Source organism: Aquila chrysaetos, chromosome 2 (genome assembly GCF_900496995.4).
Source record: "Aquila chrysaetos chrysaetos chromosome 2, bAquChr1.4, whole genome shotgun sequence".
Taxonomy (NCBI): domain Eukaryota; kingdom Metazoa; phylum Chordata; class Aves; order Accipitriformes; family Accipitridae; genus Aquila; species Aquila chrysaetos.
Window position 1 is genome coordinate 18,379,674 of NC_044005.1, and position 15,081 is coordinate 18,394,754.

Genomic DNA, 15,081 nt, shown 5'->3' on the forward strand with positions numbered 1-15,081 from the left:
CTTTGAAACTGACAGCTGTGCAAATGACCCATGCTTGTATAAACTGAACCTGTTTCTATGGATGCTTCATATCAGATTTTAAGGCATGAAATAGTTTTGTGGAACAATGCTGATAAGCACTGTTGATTTAAAATTAGAATTTTCTTTCCTTTTCTATAACTTCCTATTGGCCCTGTAACTCCCACTTTCCTATTTAAACTTTTCGATGTAAACTTAGTATTTCTTGTTCCTTCTCACAGAGCCTAATTTACTCAGTGGTACTGCTCACAGTGTGAACAAAAGAGGTGTGAAGAGGAGAGATCTTGACATTGAAGAGCTGAGAGAGATCCTGTCTCCACTTTTACCTTTTGTCCGCATTGAGCACATCTTACCCATGAACAGTGAAGTACTGAGTGATGCAGTAAGTCAGTAGTCTTATACAAATACTATCTCTGGTTCTTTGTACTTCAGATTCTACAAAGTTCAGGGCTTTTTGTTTGGCTGGGTTTGGATGGGTTTTTTGTGGTTTTTAAGGATTAACTCCTGAAATGTTATAGCTCAGAGTAATACGTGTATAACCCTTTTTCTGGTTAAATTTTCTGTTCTTTAAATCTATCAGAAAGGTAAAGAAAAACCAGGTGTGTAAGGATTCAGTGTAAGAAAATGCATTTCTTGCAAGTTTTTCCCATATTTACGTTAAAAAAAACCCATAAAACTCTTTCTTGATTCTTAAAGATGAAGAGAGGCCTGATTAGCACTCCTCCTTCAGACATGCTACCAACATCAGAAGGTGGAAAGTCAAATGCCTGGCTGCGGCAAAAAAATGCTGGAATATATGTACGGCCAAGACTGTTCTCGCCGTACGTGGAGGAGGCTAAGGTAATAATCATTAACAACACTTGGCTGTTGTTAAATTGGAGTCATCAGGGGGTTCTGTAAACAGGGAAAGATTTTGGTGTGTTTTGTCTCTCTTTGCATGTACTGGCCTAAAATACTAACATTTTCAATTTAACAAGACTTACAAGATTGATCATCAGGCTCAAGTCTCTAGAACTGGTCAGAAAAATTTCAACAAAATTTTTTTTTGTCGAAATTGAAATGTTTGCGAGACAGATCTTGATGAAATTCCACCGGAAACAAAGCAGCGTTCTGAGGGAAACCTCCCTGGTTTCCAGCCAGTTTGCCGGCCCAGCTCCTCGGCAGCCCTCCTGGCAGGCGGATGGCAAGGTGAGAGCCTGAGAGTCCCAGTTTGCAGCTAGTCAGCAACCTTGGTGCCAGGTCTTTCAGGCTCCCCAGCTCCCACCAGAGCTGGGTGGAGAACTACTATTCCACTCGGCAGAGGACTCTGATATTTCATCATCTTGTTTGAATCAGAACATATCCAAAATTCTTTTGATCCTCCGCAAAATGGAATAAATATCTTGTGTCCAATTTGACTGAAGTCCTTTGTGTCCTGCTCAGGCAGTAGCTTCCCTATTTAATATCTTGCATGAGGACTGTCAAAGTGAAGATCTTGAGGCATCTCTGATGGTGATGTTTGGTGACAGAGTGGAGATGGCTCTGTGTGGGACAGAAATATGCCATATTCTGTTGGACAGAATGGGAGCCTTGTAGGTCACTAACTAATGCCACCACCTGAGGCAGCTCTGACTTAAGTCAAGAGCTTGTGAGTCTCAGCAGTGCAGGTGACTGCAGAACAAGAGGATTAGGTAAAGCTGTGCACATCCACGTTGCCTGCAAACTCTGACCACTACTCTGGTGAATTCAGAGCCTTTGCCCTGTGCCTAAGAACTAAAATATTTTCTAAGGGTGTGAGTTGTTGCTGACGACTTCTTCAAGGGAGGGGAGAAATCAAAGTATTTTGCATTTTGGGCACAAAGGTTAGAAAGCACCAGGTGGCACTAAAGCAGCAGAGGAAGACTAGCCAGTTAAAATTTTATCTTGGATTGTTAAAACTAACAAAAATGTCTTAAAGAACATGTGATAAATGCTTTGACTCTTTTAGTTTTCAGGTATACAGTATGGGAGTGCTTTAGTAGTAATCTTAAAGTAAAAAGTGTATTCTGCATTCCACCACCACCCCCCCCCGTCAGGAATCCTACTTGTTTCTTTTGGTTTCATATTATGTTGTTAGTATTTTTAAATGCATCATTAGCTGTTTAACATTAGAGGGAGGACTCTCACACTTATTATCTGGTAACTATACTCCTATTCATAGTTTAATTATTGTGAAATGCAAAAATTGTGGAATTCTTGTGATTTCTGATTTTTTTATTGTTTTTTTAGCTCCCCTGTTAGCCTCCCATTTTTTGAAATAAATCCATTTAATATTAAATGAGAATCTTAAAAGGGTATGCATAAATCCCTTTCTGTTCTTTAAGACATCTGAGGGAAACACGTTTCATTTTCACACTAGCTCCTTCTACTCAGTGGCACAGAGAGTTGAGGCCTATAGGCAGTAATTGTCTGAGACAAAGTCCTGAGGGTCTGGCCTTGAGAAGGTTACTTCCAATCTGACAGGTACCAAATAAACAAAGCAACCTTCCCAAACTTTATTCACCTGCCTGCTCTTAGCTCTGAAACTCAACTCTGATCATGACTGGAAAATGGAATAGAAAATGCTGTGGAAAAGCCAAATACTGTTTGGGACCTGGAAAAGTTACAGTTTAGACATTCCTAGACTTGTGGCCTTGGGACTGCATTTGCAGCAGGTCCGGGTGGGTATGTGTTTGCAGCGCCTTCATGAAGGCTCTAATGGCTGTCGTTGCAGTCAGTACTGGATGAGATGATGGTGGAACAAACCGATCTCGTTCGTTTGCGGATGGTCCGAATGTCCAACGTGCCCGACACCCTTTACATGGTAAACAACGCGGTGCCGCAGTGCTGTCATATGATTACCCACCAGCAAGTTAGCACTAACCAGTCCAGTCCTCCTTCAGTTATAGCCAATGAGATCCCAGGTAAGGCTGCTAGATCACTTGCAATGCCGATTGCTCTCGTGTGAGTGGAATGGGGGCTTGGGGCCGGGGAGAGTGAATGTGAGTTATTGGATATTATGGTTTCCTCGGAGAGCAGTACTGCACCATTTGGGCTTCTTCCCACTCAGGGGTAGTCCCTTTTGCTTTGGTCTACTCTGAAGACATTTAATTATTTTTGGATGGCAGAGTAAGTAGTTAGAAAATAAGCTACTGGAGGGGCTAGTATTTTAACCTGTTTCAGCTGAGCGATTTGAAAAACCTTGGACTGGTTAAGCTTACTGTAGAACACTTGCTGGAGTCTGACTCTCTGTTCTTAGAGTGGTTCTCGGTTTTCTACAACCAGTTGTCCAAGATGGGTAAGATCCAGAAGGCTGGAAAATGGCAAAATACTGATTTCTTTTAAAAACAAAAAGCAGGGGAGCATAACTTGTAGGGCAGTCAGCCTAACTCAGTTTGCCAGAAAAATATTGGAAGTAGGCACTCAAAACGCACTTTTTTTCAGTTTACGAAATCCACTTTAGCTTTGAAGTCAAACCAACTTCATTCCTTGTGTGGCAGAGTAAGTTTTTATAGGTGAAGTAGATACAGCCTCTCTTGACTTCAGGATACTTGGGGTGACATTCCCATGGGCAAGCCAGGGAAATATAGTCATAAAGCTACTGGAATATATTTTGTCATTTATGCATTTGATCATTTGGTGTCAAACTGAAAGAATATCTGGTGGGATTCCCAAAGTGTCTAGGTCTTCCCACCTTTCCCTCATCCTATTAACACTCAGTGTGCATAGAGAATACACTGGCAAAACTTGCAGCTGATGACAAGTTGGGAGGGTCGGTGGATGTTTTGGAAGGCAGGATTAGATAGCTAAATGACCAAGATTAGATTTCAATTCAGTGAAGAAAGTGGGAAACATTGTGCTTATGTAGGTGTGACCATCTGTGTGCATACAGGAAGGCTGAGGGAAGCTCTGTGGAGAAAAGCCTGAAAGTCAACATTATACAATTCCGTAAAGAACAACCGTCATGCTAAAATACAAAAACAAATGTGCTGCAAGACACGTGAAGTAATTTGGTCTCAGATGGAGCATTGTGTTTAGCCTTTTAAATGTCCATACTGTGTCAGGTCAAGGATTTGTCTGTCTTGTCTGGTATCCTTATTCCAGCAGTCACCAGTAGTGAATGCATAATGAAAGTGTAGCATAAAAAGCACATAAATAATTCCCTGTAAAATTCTGTGTGCTCTTCAACCATTTGCAGCTTGGAGATGTCCTATGGTGGATGATGTTTCTGTGTAGTTAGTAATTTTAAATGCATTTTTTTAATCCATGAGCTTATGCGGTCTTTCATTAAACTTGCATAAACTTTTGGCATCCATTTTTAGATCAAAGTATCACATTTCAGTAGATATGGATCAGTTTGGGAGTCTGTAGAAAAGCAATAAGGATGACATGCCACCAAGAAAAGTCATCTTCCTCCCTCTACCACTCCCCATTCCCCATTTTATAAGCATTTTGTATATCAATTATGTCTCCCTTCAGCCAACTATGTTGAAAGGAAGTAAATAAACTATTCTTATAGATGCTGGAGCTGGGACAAAAATAATAGGTTTAAATTGCTGCAAGAGAATTTAAGTTGAGGTGTTAGGAAGATTTGAAACACTGTTTAGTTAAACACTGCAGTAAGTTTTCTAGGTTTGTGAAATGGTTTTGATCTATCTGTTTCTTGTGATTTGGGAAGAGACTTGATAAAGCCTAAAAGGAGCTTCTGAAAATTTCTGTAATTTGATAAAGGTACTAACTGTTTGTTTAGAAACTTGCAGCTGTGCCACCTCAACAGTACATTACAGTACTCAGACCTTTTGCCCCTCTGCAGAAAAACATAAATATACTCACTATGAATTGAATGTAAAGTATTTCATCATAAGATGTGACTTTGATAACACTTTGCTTGATCTTAGTTTCCAAAGAAGTTGAGAAAGGAAACAGGTTCTCAGAGGTCTCCAATGTTTTGCAAAAGTTCTCGTGTTTTGAAAAAATCTGGCTCTGTTGGCAAACATGAGACATCTTGACCAGTCTGAAACTCCACTACAGCTTGATGCTGTATAATTTAATATGTAGGAATTATTGCTAGCCCTTTGATTTGAGCATGGAAATGAGCTCTGAGCCTGGCCAGTAGTTGGAACACAGGTATTGTCCTGGTAACTGCCTGCTTTGCTTAGTTCTGTAATTAAGCAAGAGAACTGATTGTTTTGCCAATGCCTTGTGCTAGGAAGGGTAGATGGAGCCCAATTAATTTGAGGAGATTCAGGCCTGTGCCAACCTGTAACTTGTACAGGAATCCATCCCAACGCATAGATGGAGCACAGGAACTGCCAGAGGGAGAGCTAGGCAACATTGCCTCCGTGCCCCTTAGGCTGGGCTCTTAGAACAGGGGGTTCTTTACAGCTTAGGTATTCTCCATCTGTCGCTTTCATCTTTCTTGTGCCCACTGCCCGTGGATTATATTTGCATAAATGCTATTGGCATCATGTTTTAGTGCTCTTCTTGCAACACTATTCAGAGTTCAACCTCTGCTGAAGTCTGTTCTACTTTGAGGCTAGGTTCAGCAGGTAATTGGATTTCCTTAGGTATTTTCCAGTTTCAGTTTGAATTAGAAATCCTGCAACTGACTTGAGAGAATTGTATTTTTTTATATATGTAATCTCTCTTCCATGTGTTTCACATGAATAATAGTAAAAAAACTGAAACAAACCTGGGTTTGAGAAGATAGCACTTTCTAATTAAAAACTTAGATCATTTTTATGCCTACTAGTTTGGAGAACTGCCTCAGACTTCTCTAAAATCATGTTTTTTTCAGTGTTAGCAAAATGCTGGTTGTAGCTAAACATCTGGCTGCTAAACCAGGATTTTTCAGAACAATTGGAGTATGTGGAGGTGTTACGGAGGCCACAGTGTACTGCCACAGGAGGGTAGCATGGAGGACTTATTTCCAAGACTTGAAGACTGGGGTGGGAATATTTTGCACTACTTACACTTACCCTTCATGTACCAATGTAAACTTTGTGAAATTGGGACCAGTTGTAGTTGCACAGTGTTGGGTTTTCTCCCTTTCTGTAGTGTGAATGTCTTCACACTGTTCTTGCTGTCTGATCCATTTAATTTTTATGAGCTTTTGTTACGGACATCTGGTCATGGCAATATATAATGCTTGTAAAGCTGGTAAAGGATCAGATGCCAGGACTTACGTATTCAGAAATCTGGATTTGTCTTCTCTTATGATATGCGCATTTTCCTGAGGACAGAAAGACCACAGAGAAATATCATTCATCATCAAACAGCAGCAAGAAGTGACACGAGGAAGTTTTGCAACAGGATGAATACCCCAAATTATACATTATTTCCTTTTGGAAAGGTTTTTTTTATTATTGTTTCAATATGACTGCATAAAACAACATAATTTTAACAAGTTTATGTTGGCTTACAGTTTCTTTAACTTTTTTAGAATGCTTTTTCTGTAGTTACATACTAGTATTACGGTCTTGGGATTATAGAATTCCACAAGAAGTATGAAGTGTATGCCAAAAAAATCAATGAATTCTTGGCCTGTAGAATTCATGAGGGAACATTCAGTTGTTATTTAAGATATCCTGCTCCCACCTCAAATCATGAAATTCCTGCATCATAAAGGGTTTACCAAGAAGGCTGTATTTGGCTCATTCTAGCAGAAGCTGGAAAAATGGTATATGGGTTTATCATTTGTATGATATGTGTGTTATCCCATGTGGCTTAATGATGCTCCAAGGAACGTGTTAAGTCAAACTGTTCTTGGTATGGTAGAATGCTTCGTAAAAAAAAAAAAAAAAAAAAAAAGGCGCCAAGTCAGCCTGATGTTAGATTTTTCCTTCAGAATTAAATCTAATCATTGCAATCAAACTTGTTGTCTCACAGTTCAAAAAGTAATCTCTGTTATCCCCATTTTGTTCTCTATTATCCCTCCAGTTCCCAATCTCCTCATTGTAAAAGAGATGATCAAACGGCTGCAGGAGCTGCGTCATACTGAGCAGGTGCAAAGAGCGTATGCTCTTAATTGTGGAGAAGGCGCCACAGTCAGTTATGAGATTCAGATTCGTGTGCTGCGGGAATTTGGACTTTCTGATGCTGCTGCTGAACTTTTGCAGGTATGAAAAACTGCTGTATAAGACAAATGCTTTGATTCTGTTCTGCTTATGAATTGACTTGAATGTGTAATCTGCAAAAAAAAACTACTTTGTGTGTGTACGTGCAGGTGCAAAATGCTTTGAAATGCCTGCATAACTTTAGAACTGTCCAGGTGCAAATTACAGTGAGACTGTTGTATTTGATGTATGTGATTTTATAAATGTGTAAGTGCAATGTATAAATGTTTTTCTCAAGTTGTTGCCATTCAGGGTCCTCTTTACTGCCACCAATTCTGGGGACAAAAAAAATCTGCTGAAGAGGCGGTTGATGAGAATAGTCAAACCATAACTAGAAATCTAGATTATGATTTATTCTTGAATCAGAGAGGAGAGGCAGTCTTAACTAATACAGTAGATCTGCATAGTACATATCAGGATTGGGAAATTGGAAATCCCACTTCTGTTTGTACATTGCTGTTAAAGCAAATGCATTTGTTGGTCAACTTTTTCACACAACAAATCTGATGCTTCTTGTCCTGTTTTTAAAAAAAATATATCTTTTTTCTATTGTAGCCATAATCACCTTGAGTGTTGGTAAGGTTTTAAGTGGCACAACTAGCCTGTTACTATACTAGCAGATTTCTAGTTCCAATGTGTGTTAGTTTAGGAGCTCTTTCTAGATGACTTCCTACTTTGTGTTGTTACATGTTGAGTTTTTTCCTTTGCAGAATCCTCACAAATTCTTTCCTGATGAGCGATTTGGGGACGAAAGCCCACTCCTGACAATGAGACAGTCTGGACGATGTCGTGTTAACAGCACTCCCACTGCAGAAACCATGTTTACAGAACTGGACTCTTTTGTGGCCTTCCATCCACCATTGCCCCCTCCTCCACCTCCATACCACCCACCAGCAACTCCTATTCATAACCAGTTCAAAGTGGGCTGGAAACAAAGGGTGCCAAGTCAACATCCCTCCCGTTCCTTTTCTTACCCGTGCAATCACTCACTATTCCATTCCCGAACCGCTCCCAAAGCTGCACCACCTGTCTACTTGCCCAGTGTTAAAGCAGCACCTCCTGATTGCACTAACACTACAGGTCTGGGGAGACAAACAGTGGCTGCGGCAGCGGCGGTGATGGCAGCTGAGAAGCAAGTAGTAAGTATTATGATTTCTCCTCTTCTCCCAATCTCTTGCCACTCAAAGTAGTTTATAGAGAGGAGCTGGAGAGAATTCTTATGATGAAGTAACTTGGCTTTGTTAAATAAAAGAGCACCTTTGTTGGTTAGGAGAAGAACTTTCTACCAAACTGGCTGTCAGCATTCTGCATCCCAGAGACATGCCCTAATCCCTGGGAGAATGAATGTTCCGGGAGCAGGAGCATTTTGGAGGGGCAAGGGGGACTCACGAATCTTCTGAAATGCAGTTTGCTCTACATTAAAGCGCAGCATAAGCCAACTTCAGTAGTGGACTGCATGCTATAATTCACGGGTAGAAACAGTGATGATATTTTGGCTATTCACAGGTAAGTAGTCCTGAACTACACAGGTGTGTATAAAGGGAGCCTCTGGAGAATGTGAAGGCCTTAACAGCTGTGAAAAAGATTTAAAAATGAACAGGCAAGCAGGAATTGGTAATTGCAAATACAAAGGGGTTCATTACAGCATTTAAAGACAATCATAGTTGCTGAACTACAGTATGATGCAATGAAAACAATGAACTATAACATACTGGACAAAGACATAGCTTTGTGAAGTACATGAAATGCTAAATAAAGAATTTGGTAATTTATTTCTGCAGTGAAAAAACTGTTTCAGTGCACAGTTACATCATAATGAAAACCTCTTCAAGTGCAGATTTGATCTGGAGTTCTGAATGGAAATACGGATATTTTTTTTTCCTTTAGCAATTGTCCTAAATATATTGCACTCCTTATTATAATTTAAGTTAAAATATTTAACTTTAAATTAGAATGGTTTGCCGTTATTTGTTCAAGGGTGGGTTTTGCAGCACATCTTTCTCTTGATCAATACTGACTTCACTAAGGAAACCATATAGTGATTTTTTCACATTAGAAATGTTTCTGCTAGAATGTTTCTATAAAAAATGCAAGGAGAAGCATAGGCTTAATATAGGTGACATTTTTGTTCTGTATTCTTTCTGTAATTTGTGAGTTAGTAGTAATCAATGATTACTAAAATTGCTTTCATTAAGAATGATAAATTCAAGTAGAAATTTTAACTTCTGTCTGGAAGGCTGTAATATGCTTGTCTCATTGCAGACTTGTTTATAGGTGTAGGTGAGAAGAATGCCATGCAATAACTTCCATGCACTTTGTGGATCTCGTCAGCACTGAACTGATGCTCCCCCACAAGCCCTGAGGCTGTCATGCATACACACACATGTGCCTGCAGTTAACTTTAAAATATGAAATGCAAGCAAAAGGGTTGCATCTATAGTGATGAAATACATGTTTTGTGGCTTCCCTGCACTGGAACTCTGTGTTGTAAAAAACCATTAACTTCTGCACTGAGTACCTTGTTTAGTTTGATAATCACAAGTGGCATAGAGCAGGCTTACCTTCTGAGAGTTTAACAGTACATTGTCATTTACTGCATATTCAAGACAAGATATGTTTAAGAATGAACTACTATTGTGGCACAACAGCTTCATGAAGGAAAGAAGTTTTCTTAAGCTAGCAGGAAGGTGAAGGTTGGAGTATACATGTGTTCTTTAAACAGTGTAGGAAACTTGCAGGCTGAGGTTGGTCTAGGCAAAGGTGGATTAGGAAAATGCCGTTTTGAATTACAGAAACCGTTCTAAATACAGTTTGTGTTTTAGCTTTTGCTTTGTTTCCATGGACCAATTTCTTTTCTTTTCCAGTGTACTCAGCCCTTGCTGAATGAACTGATGCCAGATATCGCAATGGGTGTCTCAGCAATGTCTTTAAAAGACAGAAGATTACCAGAGCTCACAGTTGACACAGAATTAAGCCAAACGGTTACAGAGGTAGGGCCTGGTCCACCCCAGCACATTTCATGTATTCAGAACAGACACATGCCCACTTCTCGAAAGAAACATGCAATAGAGCAAAAAATAGATGCTCGAGAAAATCAGCAGGAATATCCTGACTTCTATGACTTCTCTAACGCTGCTGCATGCAGACCCTCTACTCCAGCACCTAACAGGCACAGCCCTTCGCCTTCACAAGGCATGTATTTTGGCCCAGATTTGTATAGCCACAATAAGGCATCACCAAGTGGCTTAAAGTCAACCTATCTACCCTCCCAGATATCTCCTAAAAAGCAAGAGGATTCTAGGAGGGAATTCCTGCTCTCCCAAGATGGGCATCAACACAGACAAAAGAATGAGCCAATACACCTCGATGTCTTAGAACAACCTCCCCAGCGACTGGATTTGGCATTGGCTACCCAGGAAAATGGTGGTAATGGCCCGGTTCACATCAGGGGAAGAACAAAAATGGAAACTGATTTAACATATGGGCTGACCTCCAACAGACCTTCGCTCTCTGCATACACCTCTGAAATGCAAGAGGAGAGACCCAGTAGGAGACTGGCAGATGATGAGCCATTGGAACATGGAGCACAGAGAAACGCAGATTTGGAAAGGGAAGATGCAGTAAGCAGAGGAAGGAGGTCTCCAAGCAAACCAGACTTCCTGTATAAAAAATCTGCCCTATGAAAGCAACCTCCACTATTTCTCTGTGCCTAAGAGTTGTAAACATCCCATTCTCTGCAACTTTTGGCCTGACTTCTGTCAGACAAATTCATTCATGCCAGCAGATAAATTCAGCTTTGCTCACTTCTTTTGTACATACATTGCTTTATTAGAGACAGCATGTTATCAGTTTGTTTTTAATGCTGCTTCTGGTTTTATTTTGTGGGAAATTTTTTTTGAGCAAATTTAATTAAGCCTTTAAAAAAAAAAGCTGGTACTTTTTTCTACAACCTGGTAGCCTTTTGCACCTGTACATCTATTTTAGTGTATTAGTTTTGTACTAATATGTTAAACTTTATTGTCACATTTAAAGGACTGTATTTTCATACTTTTGCATTTTCCCTTTCACCTGCCAATTCCTTATGTGCATTGGGTTGCACATTATGAAATGTATTTTCTTATGAGATAGTAACAATGTGTTTATTTTTTAATTATAGGAATTCCAAAGAACAGCACATCAAAATACTGCATTTTAAGTTAGATTTTTTTGTTTGTTTAGATCTGAAATCTTCCTGATTTTTACAACTATGGCAAGAATCCAGTCTAATGTTTTGTTTGAAAGTTCTGGCAGCTGGTCTTATCCTTATATAGCAAGCCCACTTCAAGAATTATTTTTGGGTTTTTAAGAGTCCGGGGGATATTTAGGAGTCCAAATTCCAGTGAAATTCACTGGGATCTGACAGTCTGATTCTGTTTTGCTTTCTGGTTCAGCTGTGACCATGGAACTCCATGATCACCCAGAAGCACATTAGACAGACTAGAATTGTTCATTTGCCCATGCAGAAATAAATCTAGAAATACTGTAAAAATTATAGTAATAACTTGTTCTTCCAGCTACCCATATGTGGGGGTAAGTGAAGACCGGAGTTGAGGATTTGTGCTAAATCCTGGAGTGTCGGGAAGACAAGGCATAGTATCTTCGCTGTTGCCTGAATGGTAACCCTCCACTTGAGGGTTCCCTCGCCAACAGAGGTGCCGAGGTGACGGCTCATTGCCTTGCTTTCTCCTGCCTGTGATTAAAAAAGGGCTTCACTCTTAGTGATGTCGTTCAGTGTTCCTTACCTGATCTGAAGTGTTGCTGACTTCATAATTGCAGCTGTTCTGTGAACAAAGTCAAAGTGAAGAGTAACTGCTCTAGCATTATGAAATGTGCAAAGCTTTAGCACTCTTACGTTACACTTCCATTTTCCAACTTTGTGCTTTAAAAAAGCAGAAATGAGATTCATCTATTAACATGATATGAAGAGGGAATGATAGTGATCTGGGCTGCCTCCCTGCCTCTGGGTTGGGGTTAAGCAATGCACCGGGTATAATGGTTATAAGTGCATCCTTAATACTTACCATGCAGTTTTTACCACAGATTCATTGTATTTAGGATCGGGATCTGATGCTACTGCAGTGTAGTGTTTACCGGTAAAGGCCTGTTTGGGTTTTTTAAATGCAGTTTCTGTAATGAAGAATCTCCCTGTAGTAGAAAACTTTAGTCCCAAGTGTGACCTAAGGACTACTTTAAGGTTAGGTTGAGTTGTTTCCTGCAGTTCAAAATGCTTAATACTATTTAAACAGGTATCTTGCTGCAACTTTACTTTTAGTTTTAGTTGATGGCAGATTCTTACCTAACCTGCTTCATTAAAGTATGCAAGGCCTGGTAACACCACCACAATGTTATTGAAATATATTGAATACTGCATTTCCAAACTACCAAATAGCTTCTAGATAAATGAAGATATGGGTGTTTGAACCAATAAATCCTCATGTCTCCTGCATACACATCTATAGGCCTCCTGCTTCTGTGAAAGCTCTGCAGACATTCCTTTTGAGATGCAGCCATGGAAGGCATGGTGTAGGTTTGGAGGAGAAACTTAGCTAAACTGTGCAGGTGATATGTCTTGTGGGTGAGGGGAGGTGTTTGGGTTTTTTTCCTCTGTCAGCCTTTTTAATCTGTTTTTTTGACCACAGTCAAGACCATTGGTGGTCCTGGCCTCATCACCAATATGTAGTGTTTCCATGGGACTGCAGCGTAGAACATTGTTAAATGCAAGAAGGTGTCAGTGGGGGGATGGTGCTGCTGCTGGTTAGGGACTGAGGTTCACTGGGTTTCTTCTGAAGATTTGGGCACAGTGCTGTCTGACTGCGTAGCTCTAACCAGACACTTGGGTCTCATGCTCACCAGCACTAGGAACATTAACTTTCATCACACACAAAAACCCTGAAACTCCCTGCAGTTGCATCGTATGTATGTTGGTAGCTTAGTTACTAAAAAGTCATAGCTGTCTTCAGAAGACTTAGTATTCTGAAGAATTTATTTTTACCTTAAATCGATAGATGTACTTTGAGAAAACTATTTTAGTTACCATAGTTTGATGTGGCACTGTGTGCCTGGACAGAGATGGGGCTGAAATCTACAGATGTAACTTATAAGCTTGAAATTTGTGGGGACGTGGCTGATGAAGACTGAGAAGTTTCGAGGTTATGGCTTGAGGGAAATCATGAAATGCTTTGGCTTTGGAATAAGCTAGTGAGAAATGCCTCTGGAGGGGACGTGTCTGCATTTTAGAATACAAAACTGCTTCTGAAGTCTCAGAAGCTGAGCAGTATTAAAAAGAGAATAAAGTGTTTAAAAGTAGGTGCAAGATAAAAGACAAGTCCTTCTGAGGCCACAAAGACAATCAGGCCATGTAGACAATCTGCGTTTTTCACTTGTATATTTTGAGTTGGGAAGAAGATAGCAGCTAACAGCAGCTGATTCAAAGTGGAAAAGGAGGATTTGTCAAATTACTGGAACTATATTTTTGTACTCCAGCGTAGGATTTCCTACTAAGTTGGATGTGCAGAGGGAGGGGAGAGAGACCATCTTTATACTTCATGGAAGCATTATTCAGAAGCTAGTGTTCATACTGCATCGCACTCACAGAACACACCTACTTGTGCTACCTGCTACTTCGTGTTTTTCTCTGTCTACTGAAACTTTGGTGCAGAAGCTCGTTGTTTACATGAAGCACTTTCTGATTAGGCTGGAAATTAACACCTCTTCCTCCTGTAAATTTGATGGAGATAACAGATTACTGACTATATTTTGCTTGAGGATAGAGGTATGAACATTAAGTTTTCTTGAATGAGGAAGACTTGTGCTCCTTGCTCTATTAAAGAGAGAGCTCAGACTTTCGTTTAGTGAGCAACATGCAAAAACTTCTTATTCCCCTTTCCCTAACCCCCCCCTCTTTTCCTTAACATGTGGATGAAGAACTTAATTCCTGAAACAGATTCTTCCTTTGAAATGTTCTGTTGTTCCACGGAGTTACTGTAGTTGTGTATTAGTTACTGCTGTGTTGATTGGCAGTTTCTTGTATTTTTCCTGTTCTTGAGGAGTTTCACTTCTGAAAGTTAAGGCTGTGGCCACCTGTACTTGTAAGCCTTGGTTTTTGGTCCTGGAATGTCCCAAATGTTTGTCTTATGGGTTTCTTTGGTTTGGGTTTGGTGGGGGTTTTGGGGGTTTCTTATTTTTTTGATTGGTTGGGTTTTTTTGGAAAGAATACTTACGCTGTTTGAGGCACTGTTCTTTCTGCTGATAATTATATGCTTCTGTGGTAGAGGTGGTGCTGAGCTCTGCTGAACGCAGGGAACAGCTGAGAGAGCAAATTTAAAACCATATTTGGGGTTTCTGTAATTACCTGTACCGCCAGAAGGTCGCCCTGCCTTCGGCAACGTTACGGTTTTGTTTCTTGTCCTTGTATTGTTACTGGTATAAAGTCAAGTGCCTTCAATGCTAAAGGCTCAGAAAACTTTCTTAAACTGACTTCATGTCCTATGCAAGTGTTTTTTCTACAACCTGCATAACCAGTACTTTGTAAAACTTGTTTACGCTTCAACTGTACATAGTGTTTTTAAAAAAAAATAGTATTTTTATTTAGGTACCTCCAAACTTGAATTCTAGTCTTGTGTGATGCATTGTAAAACAACACATTTCTCTTTTGAGTACCATTACAGTTGTAAAAAGGTTTTCACTGGTTCTATTTTTCTACTGTTGCTGAGAAGCATGTAACACTGACTTTATCCTACGTATAGTTGGCATTTCAAATAAATGGCTTGTATAGAACATGCTTGTGTGACTTCTTCCAATTAACTGTTACCTGCAGGCTGCTGCAGTGCTACCAGCTGACACACGGGCTAAACCGACCGTGCTGTTGTCATCATTCCAAACTTGCAATGACCGATGGCCGAGGGGGAAGGAG

At 40.0% G+C, this 15,081-nt stretch overlaps 1 protein-coding gene across 4 annotated transcripts in view; it reads left to right on the forward strand.

The window, feature by feature from the left end:
- BTBD7 (BTB domain containing 7) overlaps positions 1-14,945 on the forward strand; it is a 60,464-nt gene extending 45,519 nt beyond the window's left edge. For 2 of the 4 annotated variants that reach the window (XM_029996082.2, XM_029996064.2), the window contains exons 6-12: positions 240-400; positions 715-858; positions 1,093-1,206; positions 2,750-2,939; positions 6,955-7,133; positions 7,841-8,269; positions 9,995-14,945. In XM_029996082.2, the coding sequence (XP_029851942.1) occupies positions 240-400; positions 715-858; positions 1,093-1,206; positions 2,750-2,939; positions 6,955-7,133; positions 7,841-8,269; positions 9,995-10,813 (2,036 nt within the window). In that variant the 3' untranslated portion in view covers positions 10,814-14,945. Of the gene's footprint in view, positions 1-239; positions 401-714; positions 859-995; positions 1,207-2,749; positions 2,940-6,954; positions 7,134-7,840; positions 8,270-9,994 lie in introns of those variants that run through there. The other 2 variants (XM_029996088.2, XM_041127111.1) reach the window with 2 other exon arrangements.
- Positions 14,946-15,081: the final 136 nt, after the last annotated feature.